This window comes from Dromaius novaehollandiae, chromosome 5 (genome assembly GCF_036370855.1).
Source record: "Dromaius novaehollandiae isolate bDroNov1 chromosome 5, bDroNov1.hap1, whole genome shotgun sequence".
Classification (NCBI taxonomy): domain Eukaryota; kingdom Metazoa; phylum Chordata; class Aves; order Casuariiformes; family Dromaiidae; genus Dromaius; species Dromaius novaehollandiae.
The window spans coordinates 53,405,412-53,427,071 of NC_088102.1; the positions used below are offsets into that span (position 1 = coordinate 53,405,412).

Sequence of the window (21,660 nt, forward strand, 5' to 3'; positions counted from 1 at the left end):
ACAATGAGTCATCTCCAGGTGTTTTTATTTGAAAATGCTTTTTTTAAAACTGGTAAGAAACTCCCCGTGTGCAAGCTCTAAAGCATCTTCCCTGCTGGAGCAGCTCCGCCGTGAGCACTGCAGCACAGCTTGCACAGACCCGGCTTTGTACTTTGGCACCGTCATGGAGTTTCCTGCCAGTCAGAGGAGTTGAAGCCACTCCTCTCTTGCGGAGAGATTTTGTTTCTGATTTGAGTCGGGAGGACCAATCCGGGGGCCGCCCTGTTTTTACGGTGCTGTCAGATTGCAACCTTCTCCTGCTCCGGCTAATCTCCCTAGCCTTCTTTGGTGTTGGCACAGCAGGCTGCCTTTAACACACACAATGTGCTGGCGGTTCAGTGCTGAAACCTGTTCCAGTGCGGGTGTTTAAAATGAGATGGTGGCTGCTTTCCCTTCTGTTTGACAGCTGATTTTTTTCTCCACGTTTTCATGATCAGCACTGGGAGATCCAGGAAATTGTCACCACTGGCATATTTTTGTTTAAACTGCCGTCAGTGGACGTTTCTCCTGCTGCTGCAGCATCATTGTCCTGTTCACAGATATTAAGACTTAAGAAGCTTGATTCTCTAAGGCTCATATCCAAGGGCATCAGTCATTAACATACTGAGCTACATCTGCTTCTTGGCTAAGACTGAAGAAAGACATCTTAAGCTGGAAATCCTGCTCGCTCACTCTCTAGCGCACGCAGAACGGGAAGCATATGCAGCAGCAGGTTCTTTTTTTATTCCAAAAGGCTGCCTCACTTTGGAGATGCAGTGACAAGATAATGGAGTAAAAGTCTCCCATTTCCAGGGAAGAAAATTACAGGAGTCAGCCAGTGAAAGGAAGGAGCAAGTTAAATAGCAGCGGGAATAGGAGAGTAAAGGAAGGAGGAGGACAGTGGTGAAGAACTGAAAATAAAATTAGAGGAAACAGGTGGAAGGCTGACACAAAGCTGGGAGATATTTTGGGCTGCAAGTGTCTTTTTTTTTTCTTTTGCCTTTTCTTTTTTTCTTTTTTTATTCTAACCTGGTATTGAAGATCCCTGCCATAAACCAGGCTGCTTCAGCATAGCAGCTTCCCAGACGTGTCCTTTTCTCTCTCCCTGCCTGCTGTTTCTACTATTGCTGCTGCTGACAGAAACGTGTTAGGAAAGCAGAAAGAGAAAATGCCAGCCATCCTGGTAGCCTCCAAAATGAAATCGGGACTACCTAAACCCATACACAGCGCTGCTCCAATCCTGCATGTCCCAACGGCAAGGACCATCCCACAACCCTGTTACCTGAAGTTTGGGAACAAGGTGGAGGTGACCAAGCCATCGTATTCCAGCCAGATTCCTCTCAAATCTCCTAACGGACAAGAAAATGTAGGAGACGGACTCCCACCAAGGAAGAGTTGCTCAGTAGAAAATGGATTTGACACACAGGTTAGAAAACACCAAGGTTTTGGGGAGGTGTATGTGGGAATTTATTTATATGTTGTATGTGTGCAGCAGGTTTTCTGAGGCACGTAGCAGTGGTGTGAAGAGAGATGAGAGCGAGGTGTGTATATATGTACGGACATCTGTCTGGGGGGTGGGATGCTTCGTGTCCCCCATAGCGGCATGTGTCACCGGAAGATGATTTTGTACGTTTGTTAGCCTGCTGGAGCTGACGGTGGGGTTGTGCAGGATGGTGCTGTGTGTGCTGCTCGTGTGTGTTGCCTTGTGTGTTGGCTGTGCCTGAACTTGGGAGGCTTGTGTGAGGGAGATGGGAGAGAGCTTGTTTATGGGGTGTGCTCTTTGTGCTCCTTCTGCGGCTGTTGGTGGTGATGGCTGGTTTCTGTATCTGTGGTGTGGAAGGAGTGCTGGCTGTCATGAATTCATTTTGCGTTTGCTAGTGTACTGTACTGGAGTATGAGTTGTATGAGCGTTTTGTGTTTGAGGTTGTGTGGGGAGTGACAGGGAGGCAGTATGCTCTGTGTTAGATTAGATTACAATATACCTGTCATTCTCGGTATAGCTGAATTAGATTATGTAGAATTAATATTCATGTGGAATTATCTGATTTTTATGCTACATGTGCATGACATCATACATGCAGCACAGGATGAATATGCATTTTTTAGATTTCACTTTAATATGTGATAGTTTTGTATTGATTTTTTACATATGCCGCTTCCTGCATTGAGAGAAGAAATGTACATTCTTCAGCTTGTGTTATTTTTGTCAGCATGGTAATGTTCCCAGCGTGGCTCAGATTGCCTTGTACTGCTGATGCCCCAGTGTGCTCAACAGCAGCGTAAGCACATAGTGTGTGTTAGCATACTACGGGGCGAGCAAAGCAGATGGTCTGCTGCAGCAAGCAGAATTGATTAATGTTATATAGAGCTTGCTGTGTAGCAGTGTGATGTATTTTGGAAACAGCCATGTACGTTACAAACTGCTTCTGCAGCCATCCGAGCCTGGTAGAAGGTGGTACTGCTATCCTGGGATAGGGAAATTGTCTGATCCTAATCTTTTCTTTTCCTTCCTCAAGGAATAATGGGCCATCCCTGACATGTAGATTTTTCAATTTATGGCCTCATAACCTATTGTCTTAAGGAAAGCCTGACTGGTGATTGGGTGTGTTTGGCCCCATGCCCTGAATTGTAGGATATGCTGCACTTTCTTTGCTGGTAGACAGGGTGACGTGTCAGGCCAGACTAATACGACTGTAGCAGTTCCTGAGGGGCTGAAAGCAGGAGGAGGAGACAGGCAAGTGTCGGTGTCAGGTTGGTGGCAGCAGATTGACTGACCTGTGCATTGCCTCACATGCTCCTAGGGGAGAAACGAATACTGTTTTTTCCTCATGCTGGAGTCTGTCCTCATAATTATGAAATGTCAGCAATATCTCATTATATAGTGCTCTTTCTCTCAGACGTGCCTTGGTTTCTGCATAAAAATTTATATTCCTGCATAAGGGATTGTTATTCATAAATATTTTCTCATCTTATAGTAGATTTTAATCAGAGAGATCCTGCTAGAGTGGTAGCAGGTTACAGCAGAAAGGGGAATAGGCTTTCTTTTAAGCACTTATAGACATGTGGAACAAAACACATTTTGTATATACTGATGTTAAAAGGGTCTTCATGCTAATTTATTATATTTAAACAGGAAGCGGTTTTGGCCAGAGAAATTTTGGGTCATTTTGGATTTTGAACAACTTCTTACTATAAGCAGTGGGAGAAATCCTAAGCTTTGTCATTCTCAGTAACCTCTTTCAAGTGGAAGTCTTAGCAGATGACCAGCACCTTTTAAGGTGTGAACCAGTGAGGTTCATTTTACTCTCCCTTGTCTTGGGTAAACATAGTCCTTTCATGTCCTTCTTACTGATGCAGCTTTGATCTCTCTGCCCACGTGAGCATGCATGGTGTTGCCATTCAAGGTACTAATTTGAGACACTGGTCTGTATCTCAAAGGAGTGTTTTTCCAGTTCAGCTGCCTCAAGGGCACTGTTCCTTCCTTTTTCTCTCTTGCCCTATTAAGGAGGGGGAGGAGGAATGGGATGGATGGACAGCTGCCAGATGCTATGTCAGCAGCAGGAACATTTTTATCCTACAAAACCTTCAGCCTACATTCAGGTATAGAGGTGCTTGCTGATAATAAACCTCCTGAGGCTTAATCCTAGGTATCTCACTAGGACTAAATATCTCAAGAACCATGTATGCATAATATGGGAGTGATCGTTTGCTTCTCTGGATATTTTATCTTAAGTACCAATATTGCCCTCACCATTTCACTGTGCAGGCACCTAGCATCCTCTGTGCCCCTGTGAGAGAATTTAGATTCATAAATTGCACTAACACTGAATGTTTTGGCACCTCTCATCTGGAGATCTGGGACCCCATGTGGAATTTGCAGCCTGTGGGAAGGACATAATATCCTTTTGCATGGGTGGAGGAAGAGGTAGAATGAGGTTCTGACACTCGGATCAAAATGTTCCTCATGCTCTATTTGTTGCCAGGGATGAACTTGGAATTTGTAGCCCCAAACTCTGTTTTGGAGTTAAAGCATGAGCTATTTCTATCAAAAAAACAAGGTGATACCAGACTGCTTCCAACACAACTGGGAGAACAGCATTACTTTTATACAACTGGTTGGTAGTTCCTCTTTGCACTGTGTAATTAAAAATCTCTTTGCACATACAGAATGAGGACAGAGAACATGTAACTTGACCTAATATTTAGGATACTTGCATGCAGGGAAAGAGATTATGTGAGGCATGCAAAGGAGAGGAAGTATTCATTTACCTATTTGTGCATATGAATTTTCCTCCCCCATCATGGTATATCAACTCCCATTTTGAATTTTTGTATGCCTTTTTCTCTGCACTTAGTTTACTGATTTATTCTAGAGAAGAGGCCATGTTTCTCAGATTGTGCATACTTTATGCCCAGAGAACCTGGGCACTGCAACTGATATTCATTTGAGTATTTATTTAAAAAAAAAATACGGAAAATCAAGGTATTGCTCTTGGGAAATGTGATATCAGTGACAGCTTCTCAATTTTTTTTGGATATGATTTTACATGTGTAAACTGGAGTTTATAATAACTGGAAGTGGTGTGCCTTAATCCCATATAAGGGCAATGTGTTATTTTAAATGCTCTGCAATTTATAAAAGGCATTCTTCAGTGCCTTTCAGAGGCGCTTTCCAAAGAAAGGTCTGAGGGTTTTAGCACCAAGCCCATTGCAAATGCTAGTCTGAAATCTTAGGTTGATGAATCATGGCAGCATCATTTCAATTTTATTGTCTTTGATTTACACGTTCCATTCATTTTTCCATATTAAATTTCCTGTGTTTTGCACAACAGTATCCTACTGTTGCACTGGTACTTAATTTGTCCAGTTTGAAAACACCGCCAGTAAATTATGCCCATGTTCAGAGCGCGTTGTTTTGGAAATATTTAACTTTGTTACCAGAGAAACTTCCATCGAATAGATAGCAGGATAGTGATCTGTCGTATACAAAATGGTATTTATTAGTTATTTGGAAAAGTCATTTGTATTTGGCTATGAAATTTTCATTAATTATTTAAGACAGAACTCACTGCTGATTGGAAGTCTTTGGGCAGGGTGAAAGTGTGGGCAGGATGCAAGGAGGAAGGTACTGTTTCAGGGATACTGTCTGTTGCCATGTTATAGTGGAGGCTGCTGAAGGAATCATGGATTCAATTAATGTGGTCTTTGCTATTATGTTATATTCCCGTAGCTTCTTGATTTTCATTCTGTGGAGAACCTACAAAATAATTACCGTTTGTAGCTAAGTAACTGTAGTAGTCCTAGAAGAGCAGGGACCTTATGAGGTTATTGATCCCATCCTTCTCCGAAGTCATGCTGAGTCACTGATGATAAGTACTTTTTTAACCTAGTATTAAAGCATGTGTAAATAGTGAGTCATCTACTACCTTAACCAATTTGTCCTTAGTATTTTTGGGGGGGGTTGTGTGTTTGCAAGTACCAAACTTAAACCTTCCTTGCTGCAAATCAGGCTGATTTACTGCTTGCCCCTCCCATGGCGGACTCTGAAGGCAAATGGTCACTGGGTGGTTATCATGTTCTCCCTCACTTTTTCTCTACACTAAATGAACCAGTTCTTTCAACCTTTCCTCTCTGCTTTTCTATATATATAGAAATATAACTCTTATAACTCTTCATGCTATTTACTTAACTCTCCTCAGTTTGTCAAGATCTTTGTTAAGAGCTCTGTTCAAAACTCAGGAGTCTTCTGCCTCGTTAGAGCTGAGGACAGTAGTTGTCTCTTCTGTCCTATACATGAGTTTTCATTTGATGGAGTCTTTTAAGAAGGAAATTTGTTTTTTTCTTGGTAAGATCCATGCTGTTGACTCATATTCTGTTCGTGATTCACCATGATCTGATATCACTGTCCACAATAAAACTACATTGCTCAGATAACCCCCATTTTGTGTTTTATATAGAATTTTCTTTCCTTAGTGATTTAGTTCTTTTTGAACTACTTTTCCAATTTGTGTAGATCACTTTGATTCCAGATATATCTCCCAAGTGCTTGTGATACCCATCCAGGTTAGTAACATCCTTAAATTTTTGTTATTGGCCATTCTGTTGTCCAAGTTAATAATAGTATGTAATGGTAGAGAAGCTCCACTGCAGATCTGCGCAAATCTACTTGATAGGTATGTTCAGGTTGATAGCAGACTACTGAAAAAAATTCAAGGGGTTTTCCAGGCAGTTGTGTGCTGCCTTGAAGTACTCTAGCTACTCACAAATGGATTACTTAATAAGTAGTTCCAGTATTTTTCCACGCTTCAAATGTAGGCTGACATCAACCGCTTCATGAGCTGCACGTGACTTACTGTAATGTAATTTATTGGCTATTGGTTAGCCTTCTCTGCCTCACTATCCCCATTCCCATGCCATTAGCAATCCAGATGAGTTCTTATAGTTCAGATATTAGTAATTACTTTTCTGTATTTTAATTAATTTTATCAAAAGCAGTTTATACTTCCAAATAGCTTTCTTGCTACTGTGAAGCTTCATAGGGGGAGACGTTAAAAAAACTTATTGCTGAGAAATTGTACCTTCATTTCTCACATGCAATAGCCATTCTTATTTATGGCATATTATGCTTCACTATAGAGCCATCTTGCAGAAGGGATAGAGATCAAGCAAGTCTTATTCTGGACCCAATTTAAAGTTGTATGTACATAGAGTAGTCTTGTAATCTCAATGCCATTATGTAAGCTGCCTCAGTGATAGAAGTGGGTCTCATTACCGCTGCTATTCCAGTTATAAAAGAAATGATGAGAAAGGTAGTCAGTAATACTGATAACAAGCATAAAAGACAATTGTTTGCTTTGTGAGAAGAAACTAAGTAAGGTCACTTTTTAGGATGTCTACAAAGGAGGAGAGTTGGAAAAATCTAAGAAAAACTATAGATTCAGGCTCACAAAATATATAACCACAAAATTAATTTTAAATGAATGTTGATTTCAGTGAGCTTGCTTATGTGATTACAGTTATGTGCTTACATATAGTCGTAGAAAAAAATTTGCTATATCTTGCTTTCTGAAGGATTTTTTGACATACAGTAAGCAATCCAGGGCTATTAAGTTACCTAATGCAAATCTTTCCCCTAGTTATGATTATAATGGTTTTGATGCTATTTTTATAGATATACATATTATTAAATATTAAATTGTAATGGGGTTGTTCCAAATGAAATGTTTTCAGGTGTAATTCAAGAAAACAATTCATAAATTTTTTTTACTGTGATTACTAAAATGGTGTTTTAGAGATCTGTCATGTGGTATAAAGAGTTGCCCAGTTCTGGAAGCATTTGAATGGGAAATTAAGATGGCACTGTAAACTCAAGAAGTTCTTTTTTTCACCGTTTTTTAGTTTTGAGTATGCAAAGGGTCACTTGGGTTCTGAGTTGCATTTAGATTTTTAATTGTCATCAGATAATGAGTGAAAACGGTTTTTGCTTTGATTTCAGCTTAATTGTGACAGTTCTTCAGTAAATTGGCATTTGTTCATCATTTAATGTTTCTTCCGAAGTTCAGTACTTTCACTGTGGAATTGCCCAAGGTGCGATTTCCGAAGGTATTTATTGTTGACTTAGCACTGCTGTTGAATTCAGTCAAGTTTTCATGGTCCCTGGTGAGTGTTTTTGAAACGCTCATTTCATATGACCTTTTTTCCTCCTCTTTCTGTTTTTATGCTACTTCTCTGATCTCTGCTAATTGATAGTATCGAAGGGGCTTCCAAATTTTTAATATACTTATCTTAAGAGCGCTCCTTTGAGATAGGAATACTGTTCTTATTTTATAATGGATGGCTAAGGCATAAAGAGACTTACCCAAGGTCATCAAGTCTGTGATGTTACAGAAAATTACTGGCTAGTCCCCTGACTATAGATTATCTTTCTCCTTTGCTGCTACTTGTTAATCAGTTCAAAATGCCTTTGCGCGTGGTGTCCACATGTTCTCCTATGTCCTTGAAACTTTCAGTTTATTCCATGAAATTACATTTCTTCCGTAAACACTGTCACTTTTTTTATCCTTGTCCATGTATCAGTTGTTCTCTTCTACTAATATCCTTAATTGATACTGCTTTCTAAAATTCCCAATAGTGAACCTGAACTTCATTTCTGCTTTATCTCTCTAGAAAAAAAAAATAAAACGAAAATTAAATCATAAAAAAGGGGTCTGGTAAGTAAAGCATGAACCATTCCTGATTGGTACCTGAGAAGTATCAAAAAGAAAGAAAACGTGAGACCAACACCAGCTGGGCTCTTTAAAAATTCTAATCAATATGTGAAGTATTCAAATTACATGTGTGTTTTTTCTATTCAGAGAGGGTCAGAAAGGAAAAGTCTTATTAAGATGTGAAGGGTGGATTCCATTTTTGGTTTTGGAAAATCATGGCTGGTTTTGGCTATTTTTGCTTTCTGTTGAAGAGTCCTTTAGGAAACATCATTGTCTACTGTGTAATTTCAGTTTCCAGATTATCTCACCTCTGGATTTACATCTCAATTTAGTTTGTAGAGCATTTTAATTCTTCTAGCATACAGGTCTTTTCCTACTAATATGAAGGAAAAAAAAGGCGGGATTTGTATTAATAATTAATTCTGGCTGAGCTTCCTAAACTTGCAATATAAAATGAATATTATAAGTGCTGCTCAAGAAGATACAGTTTTGAATAAAGTGACAGCTGGGTCTTTAATGGAAGAATGTGTTTTCTATTTTTCCCGCTTTTTTCATTTGCTTTCTGCTTATTTAAGCTTTGATGCTAAATGTTATACGTTTTTTCTGGTGTAAATCAAGAGATACTCTTAAAATTTAACCCACTGACTTCATTTATTTTTTTCCTCATGACAAACTGCAGAAACTCAACTAAACTGAGATTCATTCTCCTGAGAAGTTTACCTGACTAAAAATACACTGCTTGAATATTATTTTTAGAAACCTTTATATTTGAAACATAGAAATGGTCAGATTTTATGTGTATTATTAGATGTGAACTGTTGGTACATTTTGTAACAGGAAGCTGCTGGTTTTCCATTCACCAAGAACTGGAATTCAGTCAAACACTTGGCACTTACTTGTATGCCTCTAATTTTATCTGTAAATTGTTCTTTCTGTAATGGTTTGTGGAAATATTCTGAGTTTCTACAGTTTTGCAAAGCATGGGCATGGAAATAATTGCTAAAACTCATACTAAATAAACCATTTATTAAAATAAATAATTGAGAAAACAGGTTTATTTTAAATCAGGCTGAGATCCTAAGTTTTACTTTGATCCCACTTTTGTTTTCCATTTGAAAGTATTTTTAGGTGTGTTATCCTTGGATTATTTTCATTTTACTTTTGGGTTATTTTAGAATTGGAAGCAGTGTGTGGGAAAACAATAAATGAAAAGAAAAAATATCTCACATCTGGATTTTGAAATATGCTTTTACTAGTATTTTTGCCCCATGGTGGTTCAGTTTTGGATTATAATTTCATCATATTTTGAAAACGTCTTTTTTACTCCCATGACCCCTTTTAATATTTTACCCTCTGTCCATCCCTTGTCTTGGGTGTTTACTTAACTCCTCCTCATATTCTTAGTTCATGTGTCTTGTTTTGTTTTCTTCCTCTACATCCATGGCTATAACAGTTTCTATATTCTCTCTCACATAGTTCAGAAGAATCCATAAAAATCTCCTTATTTTACCTACGCTGTCACTAGTATTGGCCCGTTTCCTCTGTCTTGTCTTTATGTAAAGCCATCATGGTATAATACAGAAAGTCTGTGGTGGGGAGTTCATGGTTAGGGCTTTTGACAGAAGACTTCTGATTTGTCTGTAAGTAGCAATCAGTAGCAAGACCATCCTGGAGGAGCTCTCAGCTGTGAAGAGAATCCGTAGACTACTACCCAACAGTAGATGTCGAGGTTTTACTTCTTTATACAAGGAAGAAGGAAAGCTTGCAGACTGTATAGATCAAGACTGCAGTGACCTGGGACTTCCAGGTATTGGTTTGGAGCAATGTTTGGAAGAAAGCAGGATCAGGTCTGTAAAACATTCATTTTTGGGCAATAAGTTAATGGATTCCTTGGTGCTTTTTTTGAAAGTGGAAGTTTGCCTATTGCTCAGAGTACGAAATGCCGTTAGTCCTTCCTTCAAGCTCTGGGAGCTAGTAGGAGTGGTGGCCAAGGTATTTGACTTGCAGCTGTATCTGTGCTTGGGTGGAGGAAGGACAGGTTCTTAGTTATGATGGTCCCAGAGGCACATGGGGCCATGAGGTAGATGCTGAGAAATCCAGAACTGTTTGTCGCACCTTCCTAACAACAAAGTTGTCTCGTTGTAAGTCATTTCCAGTCTACTTGTACAAGCTTTTAATGGTCAGGTGGTCTAGCAATTTTGCTTCCTCTGGAAGATGAAACTATCAGGCATCTTATTAAAGCAGATAGAAAGTTTCATGACGTATCTTTTTGAGTCAGAAATCTAGCTTTAGACATGTGACAGCATAAATTTGTGTTTTCTTAGAAAAATTTCATTTAAGAACAGTATTTGCACGGTGTGTCTGAGGTTAAAAGGCCTGGAACAGATGCAGAAGGCACATTTGCATTTGCAAAGATCTGTACTCAACTTTGATTATAGCTGATGGAGCCAATAATTAATGGATCGGTCTGGTAAGACAAATCTGATTCAGCTATAAATTGTCATTTCAGAGAGTCTTACAGACATTTAGGTCTTCAAAACTAATTAAAAAATGCCATGTGTATTACAAGATTGAATATGCGTTGGCCATTTGAAGCAACAGCTCAGAGGTGGGTTTGGCGTTATTTGCTCACTGCCCATGGATCAGCCTGCTTTTCGGAGTGGGTATACATATTCCAGGCTTGTCTGCGGCTACATTGGGATGTATTATTTTGGGAAAGGGTATTTTCAGCATTGCCACATCTTACTCCTCCGAGGTGCCCTGTGGAGCGCCCAGGGATCGGGTGAGGCTGCCAACGCTGGGCCCCAGGAAAGCTGGCACGGAGGCGCCTGCGGCAGGGAGGGAGGCAGGCAGGCAGCGTCCCATTGCTAAGCGACCACCGGGCGATTCTTATGAATTTGCTTTAATTTACAAAACAGAAACACTTTCTGCTTGTGAAGAGGGAAGAGGAGCGGTTGCCTAGGATCCTATTTCTAAGCAGTCAGATGCAAACTTCCCTCTCTGCAGCAATGAGGATTTTACTTTCCCTTGCCTTTCGAAGAATGGCAGCCGTATGGCCTTACACCCTGTATGCTTTTGGAGCACATGGGGTGACTTATTTTATAGGATTTAATACTTTGATATCTGTTTGTCATAAAGAGGAGAAATATTTGAAAGAAGATCTGTTAATGACTGAAAATGTAAACTTAAAATTTTATGATAGAAACCTCTTCTGCAGGTGAGGCTAACCTGGGCTTTCCTCTTTCCCCCGCGATGCTTTTCACCTGGCGGGAAGGAGGAGGTCCGGCAGCCCTTGCGGCAGGCCCTCGGCCGCCTCTGCCGGGGTGCCCCGTGGTCCAGCGAAGGCGTTGCTCCGCACTCCAGCCAAAGCACGGCGAGGCGGCGAGGCTTGGAGGAGCACCTCGCTGGGGCAAGGGGAGCCGTGGTGCCTGCACGGTGCCGTGTCCAGGGTGCCATTGCACCTGCGCACCCGCCCTGCCAGCGGCTTGGCTTGTCGGGTCAGATAGCGAGACGCCTCTATCTTATATTAACAGAAGAATCATTCTCAGCCATAGGCACAATTAAAGAAAAAAAAGGAAGAAGACATATGAAAGAATCTGAAATCAAAAGGGCAGCCTGCAAAGCTGTGAAGATGCTCGACAGCAAAGCCTTTGCTCCCCTCTGTGGTTTCAGGTTTGTGCTGAAACTTAACGTCTTTGCCACAGCAACGCGAACCAGAGAAGATTTAGTGCACTTTACTGCCTCCTGAGCTCTCTGGGGTTCAACAGTGGAGGGGTTTGCATTGGATAAGCATGTATTTTTATCTGTTATCTTCATAGTCTGAGCAATGTCCATTGGTGTGAGCCGTTCTCGTGGTGACGGACTCCGCTCTGAGCTAGCCCTGGGCTGCTGCGGCAGCACCGAGGAGCTGACGGCAAGTCAGATCTGCTCTGTGGTTATTATGCAGCATTAAGCAAAGCGAGCTTTGAAAGTTCAGTGGCCACTGGCAAATCATTTAATTTTAGATAATTTTGCAGTGGTTATTAGCAGCTTATATAAATGCATTTTCAACAAATAAGCCTTGGGCTTTCCCTGCATGTTTTGGCCATGGGAACAATACCTGCAGTGGAAGGAGTCTCTTTTAAATCATCTTGTGTAGAGCTGCAGAATCACTAAGTGCAGTTACCCTCCCTCCTCCTGCTCCTCCTGAGAGCCGCTGAAATGGCAGGGCCTGGTTTGGCCGCTACTATGCATCATTTATTGCAATGCTGTTAAGTGCTGGACTGAAATGGATGGTAGCTAGGCTAATTTGCATGATTTAAAATGCCAGCTCGGTTTAATGTAGAGCAGCTGGTATATACTTAACTCCTTCAGGAGAAAACTTAATACCAGCAGATCGCATTATCCAGGGCTATACTACATTTATTTATTTATTTTGCTGTCTCTTGCTCCATTGCTTCCCAGACCATTTGCAGAGATCACTTGCAGTCTGCTGGGGAAGGGTTTTGCTCTTTGTCGTTATTTCTGCATCTCACAGAGCTCACAATCAGTTCTGCCACGTGACAGACACCTCTTGCAACTTCGTGAGCATCCTTCCACTTACCCTGACCTTAGCAGATAGGACTCTAAGATGTGACATGATGAAGGATGGTGAGATTAGTTGAAAGAGGGACAGGTGTAGAGGCCTGGATTACATGGATTACTGCATGCTCAATTTCTTAGGGTTAAATTTCAAGGTTGCAAATGGATAATGCCATGATTATGGAATTAGGAGGTGTCATTGCTGTGGGTGCCGTGCAGCCAGCCAGTGTCATCTTGTGACAGAATGAAGAGTTGGAGGATCAAAGAATTCCTGCACTATCCTGAAATAATTAGCGCAGACTCAGTGAGAGGATGGAGGGAGCATAATCTTTTAATACCAACCCTTCTCAAAATTGACCTTGTCGCAGGCAGATTCTGCCTCTCCCAGACGAGCAGATGTGTGATAGTGCTATTCTTACTGTGTCAGAAATGCTGGAGCGCTTTTCACTCTCTTTCAAAATTCCCTTACCCTTCGGTAAGCGATGGGCCTCTCATGCCAAAGAGCTCTGAATATGCTTTTGGATGAACTGTGAGATATTGCCCAGTGAAGATGGACCTCACTCAGTCAAGCTTTCTTAAAGCAGTTACAAAGGAGCTTTCTCTTCCTCTGGAAATGTTTTGTTCTGGTGAGGCATGAATTCACCTGAGGTTTCTCAGTGTTTTCAAATATCCAGTTCTGAAGACCCTTCTCAGTCTCAAAAGCCATGAAGCTAGAGAAGAAGCATTATCCGTTTGGTTCTTTTAACATGTGTAAGTCCTCCAATATCATATCTGAAGTTTAAGCATTTTTATGACCCTTTTTAAACCTTTGTGTTAGAAGATAACTGCATAATTATTCAACTGACATCAGTGCTCTATTTAGTGTGCAGTTATGAAAGTCATGTCTGTACAACAGAAAGGACAAGTCTCCCCTAATGAGAACTGATTATTGTCTTTTTTGTCCTGGAAGTGAAACCACTAAGAAGATGACTTCATATAATTTTCTTCCATGAATATAGACAAGATAAGTTGCCCTTCATGATAAACTATTTTTATTTCATCTTATGTTGCCCATGTGTAAGATCGTTAGCATGCCTGCATGCTGTGGAAGATTATAGCTCTGCACTATATATTCAAATTATTTATGTCATAGCATATTTATAGCATAACTTACTTGAACATGTGGAAGTTTTTGATGTATAATAGGCAAATAATTTTGGACATTTGAGAAAAGACTTGCTCATGATTACTCTTAAAGGCAGAAAGCTTATTTGAGCAACCTTTATCAGCCCTTATATAGGCAGAAGCCATTTTATGAAACACTATAGAAGGTACTGTTATAGCTGAGGTAGAATAGTGTACTTGAGTAGTGGGTTGTCATGCATCAGGCCAAACAACAACTCGTTTTATTTATGTGATTATGGGGACCTACTCTAGGCTTCTGGAATGGAAGAAAATTAGCTAACTTAATGGATCCTTGTTATTTTTGCTCTGTGAGAGGGGACTGGTTAGTAAATCCTAACCAACCATATAACTTAAGAGTTTTTAAGTGTGGTTTATTTTCTTTTGTTTTTATAACTAAGGGATAAATTTAGTTCTGGTAATGCCCCCTGTTAACACAAGCTTCTTGGGGATTCAGGCTTGACCTGTAACGCATAGTATTTTATTCCTTTCTCCTTTCCAACCCAGATATTTTAACTCACTGTTTTTAGGACTTCTCCAACTGGTCAAAGGTTAGGAAAACCAGTTTCACCAGACCGGACATGCTGTGGAAGGACTTGATAAGAATAGTTTTTATGACACCTCCATTCTGAGGGGTGCATTTCTGCCAGGAAGCATTTCAGTCCTTCGAGATCAGAGAGGATGCAGTGATACAGTGCACGAACCTCCCAGATCTGCACCAAATTTGGCACCGGCACCGTGGCTCCAGAGAAGTCATCTCGTCACTGCGCTGTGTCATTGCCCACTTCCGTAGCTCACAGGTGTTCTGTGGAGATAAATCCATTATAATGCCAAGCTGCTCAGGTAAAGTGATACGTGTGGCCATGAAATTACCTCGAACAGCTAAATATGTGACTGTTAAGCCTTCATGCTTCAGTGTGATCTATTTTTTTCCTTATCATTGATTTTTTCCCCTTCAGGTAACACTTGAATCAAAGCAAGAGATACTCGTTTTAAGATTGTTTTCACTGCTGATTTATGGGTTTTAATAAAATGTGTGGAGATAGAAGGCACATCATTACTTCTCTGTTAGGAGAAGGTTCTCAACTGTAGGCAGGCTAGGATACCGTTATTTTTGGCTGTGTCTTCCAAAGACAACAATTTATTCCTCAATGATGAAAATCATTTAAAGAGAAGATAAGAATCAAAGACCTGCATGCACTATTTCAAATTCTAATGAGGAGTTTGTGGGCTGTGGGTTGCCATCTGCACTCCACTTCGATGCCATCTGCCCACAAGGAGAAAATCACCAGCGGAGAAAATAGTAGGATGTCCTGCAATTATCAAGCCACATAACCACCAGTTAAACATAAAGACCTTGTGAAATTCAAGCCTTTGATATTATTGGTCTGAGAAGGAAAGAAAGAGTGGTATAAAAAGACAGGCCTTTGGAAATTTGGGGGACTGAAAAAGGGGATTTTAAATATTGCCACATGAGTTGTTTGGTTGACCGCATCAGGAGAAGCAAGGAGTCTGCAGAGTGTTAATTTGTAGCATGTAACACTGTAAACTGGGAAGTATCTGTGAAGGCTGAAATTATGCTAATTTATGCAGTTCACATTGCTACAGCAGTTTAAAAATAGCCTCGTTTCTAGAAAACTAGTGCTACTGTATTGCTATGTGCAGCAGGTTGACTTTGTGTTTAGCTTTGCAGATTTTAGCAGATTGAGCACACTGTGAAACCGTACTTATGTGGTCTTTATACATGAAGGTCCAGTCAGTTATTCTGCATTGTATCGTTTCCATTCAAGAAACTGAAAGAAATATGTTAGCCCTAGGGCTCAGAAATGACACGGACGTGTTAGTGGATTCTGTGCTAAAGCTTACACTTAAGATTGAATGCCCAGAAAAATGGTTCAGATTACAGTTGTGTTTTTGGTTTCTTTGTGTCAGGTTTTGTTTTGCAGAGCTTGACACCTGTCACTCAGATGTGTGGTGCTCTGGAGTACCTTCCGGAGGTATTTGATTTGCCTTCTGCCACTATGCATGTCATTTTCAGCACTTACGGGGTGTTGGGATCAAAAAGAGGAAAAAAACATGTATTAATCGTGATCAAAACCAATTTTCAAGTTGTCGTGTTTGAACTGCATTTCCAATGAGTGTGGGCGAAAGTGTGAAATAACAGGCATATCGCAGCTAGAGTCGGTGGGTAATTTCTTATTCTGATTTCTTATTTTAAATTTGGAAGGAGCTAGAACGTATCCTGTAGTTAAAGCCATAATGTAGCTTTATGAGCAGAATTGCAGACAATACTAGAACTGGCTTGAAAGACCAAAGCAGCTTGGGACAAACAGTCGTGGTATATAACATGCGTTCGAGCAGCTGCGCTCGTGACAAAGGGCCGCAATGGGCTCTGCCTACCGGGAGAGAATATTTCCAGGGGTTTTACATCTGCATAGATTAATCCTTCTCATCCTGAGGACGAATGAGCTCAGTTTTAGAGGTGTAAGGTGATGAATGGGAGCCAAGAAAGTATAATTCCCTTTTCTCCTTTTGTCCCCTCACTTTCTGTTGTCTTTGGTTGTGTTTCCTTCCCTATTCTTGCAATAAAACTATTGATAAAGCCTTCATGCTTCAGCCTCTCCCCCTGTTAGTGAACACGTCTCACCCTTTTGCAGCCGGCTCAGGCCCTTTGCCCTGCAGGGAGCAAGCTCGGCTCTGCGGGATGAGGCTGTGCTGGGCTCACGGCTGTTTCTGCTCAGCCTCGGGAGCTGCCCGTGAGAGCCCTACGCCTCCGCCTGCTTCCCAGTGCAGCTCAGCTCTGGGGAAAGTCCATGGAGAGCATGGGCTTAGGCTGGAAGAACCAGAATAATTGGCAAAATAAGACCATCAGGTCCTACCTCAGTAATGCAGGAAACTCATTGAAAACTGTGGAGTGTAGGCACGGCTTTTGATCTGGCCGTCTGTCCAGGTACGGGCCAGGCACACGGCTGCAGCTCGCAGCCTGTGACAAAGCGCCTTCCTTTCCTGCTTGCCCAGGTGCTGAGCGTTTCTGCGTGCGCGTCGCGTGTTGGACGGTGAATTGCTGGAGGGGGCGTTTGCCTTGTGGGAAACCAAGCGGCATCGTTTATAGGAAAGCTCTGAGAAGTGCGCTAAAACTCAGTGGCGTCCTGTGGTAGCAGAGGGGTATTTAGTGGCCTCAAGGTAAGGGGGATTCAGGGCCACGTCGTTCCCTCTCTGACCCGGAGCACGCTGCAGAAGCCAGGGAACCCCGTGAAGCATCGGTGCAGCCTGGAAGCGGCGTTCGTGGACCCCTGGGCGCTGCTGCGGCTCGAGCAGGTGCTGGGAGTCTGGCACCGGGCAGCAGCAGGCGTGCGGGCTCCCCTGCTGCGCGGCTCGTCCGGCGCCGCCCGTGACACGCGCGGGGAATCGGGGCGGCTGCTGCCGCTCGCGGCGGCGCCCGCGGTTACCGGGCTCCTACCGCCACCTGGCGGCCGCGGCGGGGCGGCGGCGGCTGCTGCTGCTGCCGCCGCCGCCGCCGCCGCCGCGCGTGTCGGGCCCGGCCTTAGCGGCGCGGGCTGGGGGAGGGAAGGCGCGTGCGGCACCGACAGGAGGGCTGGGCGATGAAAGACTGCCAGGAATTTCGGGAGAAATGGGGACTGGTCTTTCAGATGCTTACGCGGTCCGCCGGAGCCCTTTGGTTTTTCCTGAATGAAGTCTGCTCCTTTTGTTTGTTTGTTTGTTTGTTTTTATTTTTCTGCACTGATCATTTCACTCCCGGCAAGGCAGCTGTGATAAGACTTCAGCACTACAAGAGAAAGGTTTTCACGCCGGAGCTGCCCCTTGATGGACTCTCAAAACGTAGTTATGAAATCTAAATCAAGATAGTGTTACTCATCTTTGATTTTTAGACTACAGCAAAGCTGCCCGTTGCAGGTGGTACCCGCGGCTCGAGAGTCGTGCCCTGGCCGCTGGCGTAGCCCTGGTGCTGGGGACGCACCGCTGGCGTGCAGCCTGCCTCGTCAGCTAGTTGTATGAAAACCTTGCAGTGATTTCACCCAGGTGCATTCAGCAAGAGGCCACACGTTGGCTCCATCTCCTGCTGTGTCCAGTGCATTTGTGGCTGTAGCTGCTGCCGCCAAAGAGAGCAAGGGAGAACCGCTGAGAGGAGGGATTTTTTTTTTAACTGGGGGGGGAGAGAGAGAGATCTTCCAAAGCAACATGATGTGTGTTACATATCAGAAACCTGGCCAGGCCTGGTTAAAATTTACAGTCCAGATTAGATGTGGAGTATGCATATGAGTAGTCTTGCTGCATATTACCGCAGTTTCCCTATTTGTGAAATGTGCCTTTATTTTAATAAGAATGCAAGATGTGAGCAGATATTCTTAAGTGCCAAGCTCAACATCTGTCAACTCAAGTCTTTTCTGGCTGTCCTAATTTGATCCAAACTGCAATTTTATGGATTACAGCCCCACTTTATTACTGTTGCTTAAGAAAACTGTAGAGTAAGTGCTTCATTTTAAAAAGCATTTCTTCTAATTTCATAGCTGGAGATGTAAATTTTAGTGGGGTATGTTCTTGTAAGGTATGTTCTTGAATGGGAGGGATGGGTGTTCTTGTTTTGGTGTGTTCTTGTAAGGAGCTGCAGGAGTCCTCCTGCAAACAAAGCCTGAGAGCAGCGCTTTGGAGCCCTGTTATGAGACAATAATGTGTAATTATGCCCAAAGCTCTTTCCTAGATATCCATATTTTCATTGTAATGAAAAGAGAGCATCGTCACCATGAGACTCAGGCACGCGATGTTTGGACCGCAGAGCGAGCTGATGACTGATACATATCGCTCATCAATATCTCATAATTCGGGCACTGCACTGCAGGGCATGCTGGTGTCTGCTAATTTTACACCTAGGAGGGGCTTTTTAAAGCGCACAGAGTTGGCCTAACTTCACTCCCAAAGAAGTAAATGAGAGCTTTACCTTGATTTTGGTGTAGCTGAGGCAAAGAAGGCCAACGGCTAGTTCTTTTGATTGCTCTTAATTGATCTTCAGGCTTAATTGTATCAGGTTTACTACTGTTGGTTAGCTTCAGCAAGTACTTAATTTCATTTGAATTGCCGTATAATGTTAGATACAAGTACTTGCTGTCTGTCAGGAAACCATGGAGTAAGTATCTGGTTTGTGAATCCAGAATCTGCGCTTTCTAGTATGGTGCAGTCACAGAAATCTGACAGGAGGTAACATGATGTCATCCCAGCCTAATAGCATTTCAGATAGAAACACACTGTGATTTGCTGGTGTATGGAAGCAGAGTTAATGAATATCTCTGAACTGCTTCAGAATAGTCCAGCCACTACATTACCAGTGCAAATTTGATTTCCGTAAGTGATTAGTGTCTTATCTTAATGAAATTAGTGGGTCATTATCAGATTATGACTTTTTGCTCCTAACATAAGTGACTTAATTGTCCTTTCATTATATGAAATTTTATTGCAATCCTTTTTGTAGGGGAATACAGATAAATAGTATTTACGAAGAAAAAAGAAAATCCCTTGCCCAGCCTCTCCTGCTCCGTGACAGCCACATTCTGTAGCTTAGTCTGTAGGTTCTCTCTCTCTACAAATGATATGCTTCTGCTGGAATATTTCAGAGCTTCATAATGTTTTGCAGTTAAGTATTTAAATAGGTTATTTCCTACAAATCTTTCAGGCAGCACTTAAGAGCTAAGGTCGTCTTTGTTGTGTATGGAAATCTGGTCTGACCTACAGTAGTAGTCTGACCTAAATGTTCCCTTCTCTCTGTTGTAGCAGCCATGCGCTATCCTACAAAATCTGTATTTCAGGGAAAATACAGATCCACTGAAGTCATGGGCATTTCCTCAGGATTTTGGCACAGAAATTCAATGGATTGTTGGATCTTTTAGAATGAAAGAAAAATCACTTTAATTAAAAAAAAGTGTATTTCAGACAGCTATACTGCCATTGCGTTCTCGCTACTCTTCCAAAAAGTATCCCAGGATTCTTCATGTCTCCGAGGCATCAGGTCCCATCGTGCTATCAGAATCAAGAATACAACATATAACCTATGAGACTCTTTTGGTATCTCAGCACAATACTATTTTGTAGTGACTGAGCAAATCTACATTGGCAGCAGACCAGACAAAGGGGTAAGGCTTCATACATGGACTCCTGGACAGTTACATGGACCACTCCTAATGGTGACTTTTCTTCTCCTGCTAGCAAAGTCCATTTCCTTTTTGTTTTTTACCAATGCAGCTAGTAAGGCAAAGAGAGCTGATTTTCAAGGACCTGAGATATGTCTGGATGGATCACTTCATATGCAAATTGATTCCCCTCACAAATTTCAAATGCTGATTTCACACAGTTCTTCCAACAGAGTTCCTGGTTTATCTTCTGCTGCAGGAGACCAGCCCGAGTAGACAATACAGTTATTTTGTATCTTGCTATTCTACATTGTTACTAATTCTTCTTTAATTTCTAGGCTTACAGGTAGTAGTCGTAGTTGCACCTAGAAACAATTATACCAGCAGGAAGCAGAACAGTCTTTCTGTCCATGTGAGTTTTTACCATTTAAATTATTCATGTTCCCTGAAGTGGAAGCCAAACCTTATTTCTTACATATGATGTCTTTTCTTCTCGTTCATATCTGCCTAATCTCTGCAGTGCTTGGAAAATGATGTGGGTAACAGTGGGACAACACATGCTGCTTACAGCAGGCCTAGATTGTAGCATGTAGTAGTAACGATGAAAGCAAATATATTAAATTTAAGACATCTTTTCTTTAGCAGAGATGTTGCTTATAACTGAGCGCTTTCTAGTCTTTTATGTGGTGCTGCTAGCACACTAGAGGGATGTCAAGCCAAGACGAGGGAGAACTGGTAAATGAAGGGACTGAAAAGCTTATGTTTCTCAGAACCGTTCTTAGCACAAGCTGTGTAAACTTGACACACTGAAGCCCATGTTCCAAAGGCAAGGGATTTGGTCCTGCAAAGTGTGACCCTCCTGAGAAAAACATTTGCAGGATCGCAGCCCGGAGGTTGTTCAAGTTGCGTGAAAAGCCTGCCACAACAGTAGCCTTTGCTCTTACAGGGCAGCCCTTGGTGGGCAGCCGCATGCCTGCCAAGCCCCGTTCGCAACCACGCTGCCTTTCCTTCTGCCTCTGCTGCTCCCTCTCCTCTGGATGGCAGAGGGATGGGCAAGAGGTGGTGGAGCGAATGTGTCCACAGGGCCTGGCATGCAGCCTGCGTTTTCAGCTTGCTGTTACAGCCCGTGGGAGTGTGGAGCTTCTCAGTTAAGGCGAGCAGTGGCACACGGGTGCTGTCAAGGCAAGGAGAGTTGTCCCAGCGCTCGTTCCCAGGTCTGGGCATGCTGAAAGCCCAGGATGAAGTGTTTAGCTGAGCGATCTGTCAGTCGCAGGTAGAAGCAGACTTTTGCTGGGCTCGCCCAGCATCCTTTTCCTGGGCTCGCCCTGAAGATTTCAAGCACTCGGTGTAATCTTCTTAAGGGAACAGTATCTGACCTAACTGTTTCAAATGTAGAGTGGGGTTAATGTGATGGCTTTGATTCCCTGGCCTGTGTAATCTTATCTGCATGTTTCAGCTTAACCAGAGAGGGCCCTAACTTCATATTGTCCAGTGCTCTGTATCTAGGGGAAAAGTATAACACGTTTTCAAACCCTGGGAATAGATTATAGTTTTGGAAGGTGTCCTGTGGCAGA

The 21,660-nt window shown here is 42.3% G+C and overlaps 1 protein-coding gene across 6 annotated transcripts in view; it reads left to right on the forward strand.

Moving 5' to 3' along the window:
* The window catches only part of NAV2 (neuron navigator 2), a 451,621-nt gene that overhangs the window by 207,634 nt on the left and 222,327 nt on the right, over window positions 1–21,660 (forward strand). For 3 of the 6 annotated variants that reach the window (XM_064512838.1, XM_064512839.1, XM_026094532.2), the window contains exon 1: window positions 212–1,444. The exons of the other annotated variants lie outside the window; for them this stretch is intronic. In XM_064512838.1, the coding sequence (XP_064368908.1) occupies window positions 1,187–1,444 (258 nt within the window). In that variant the 5' untranslated portion in view covers window positions 212–1,186. Of the gene's footprint in view, window positions 1–211; window positions 1,445–21,660 lie in introns of those variants that run through there. 6 annotated transcript variants of the gene reach the window in all.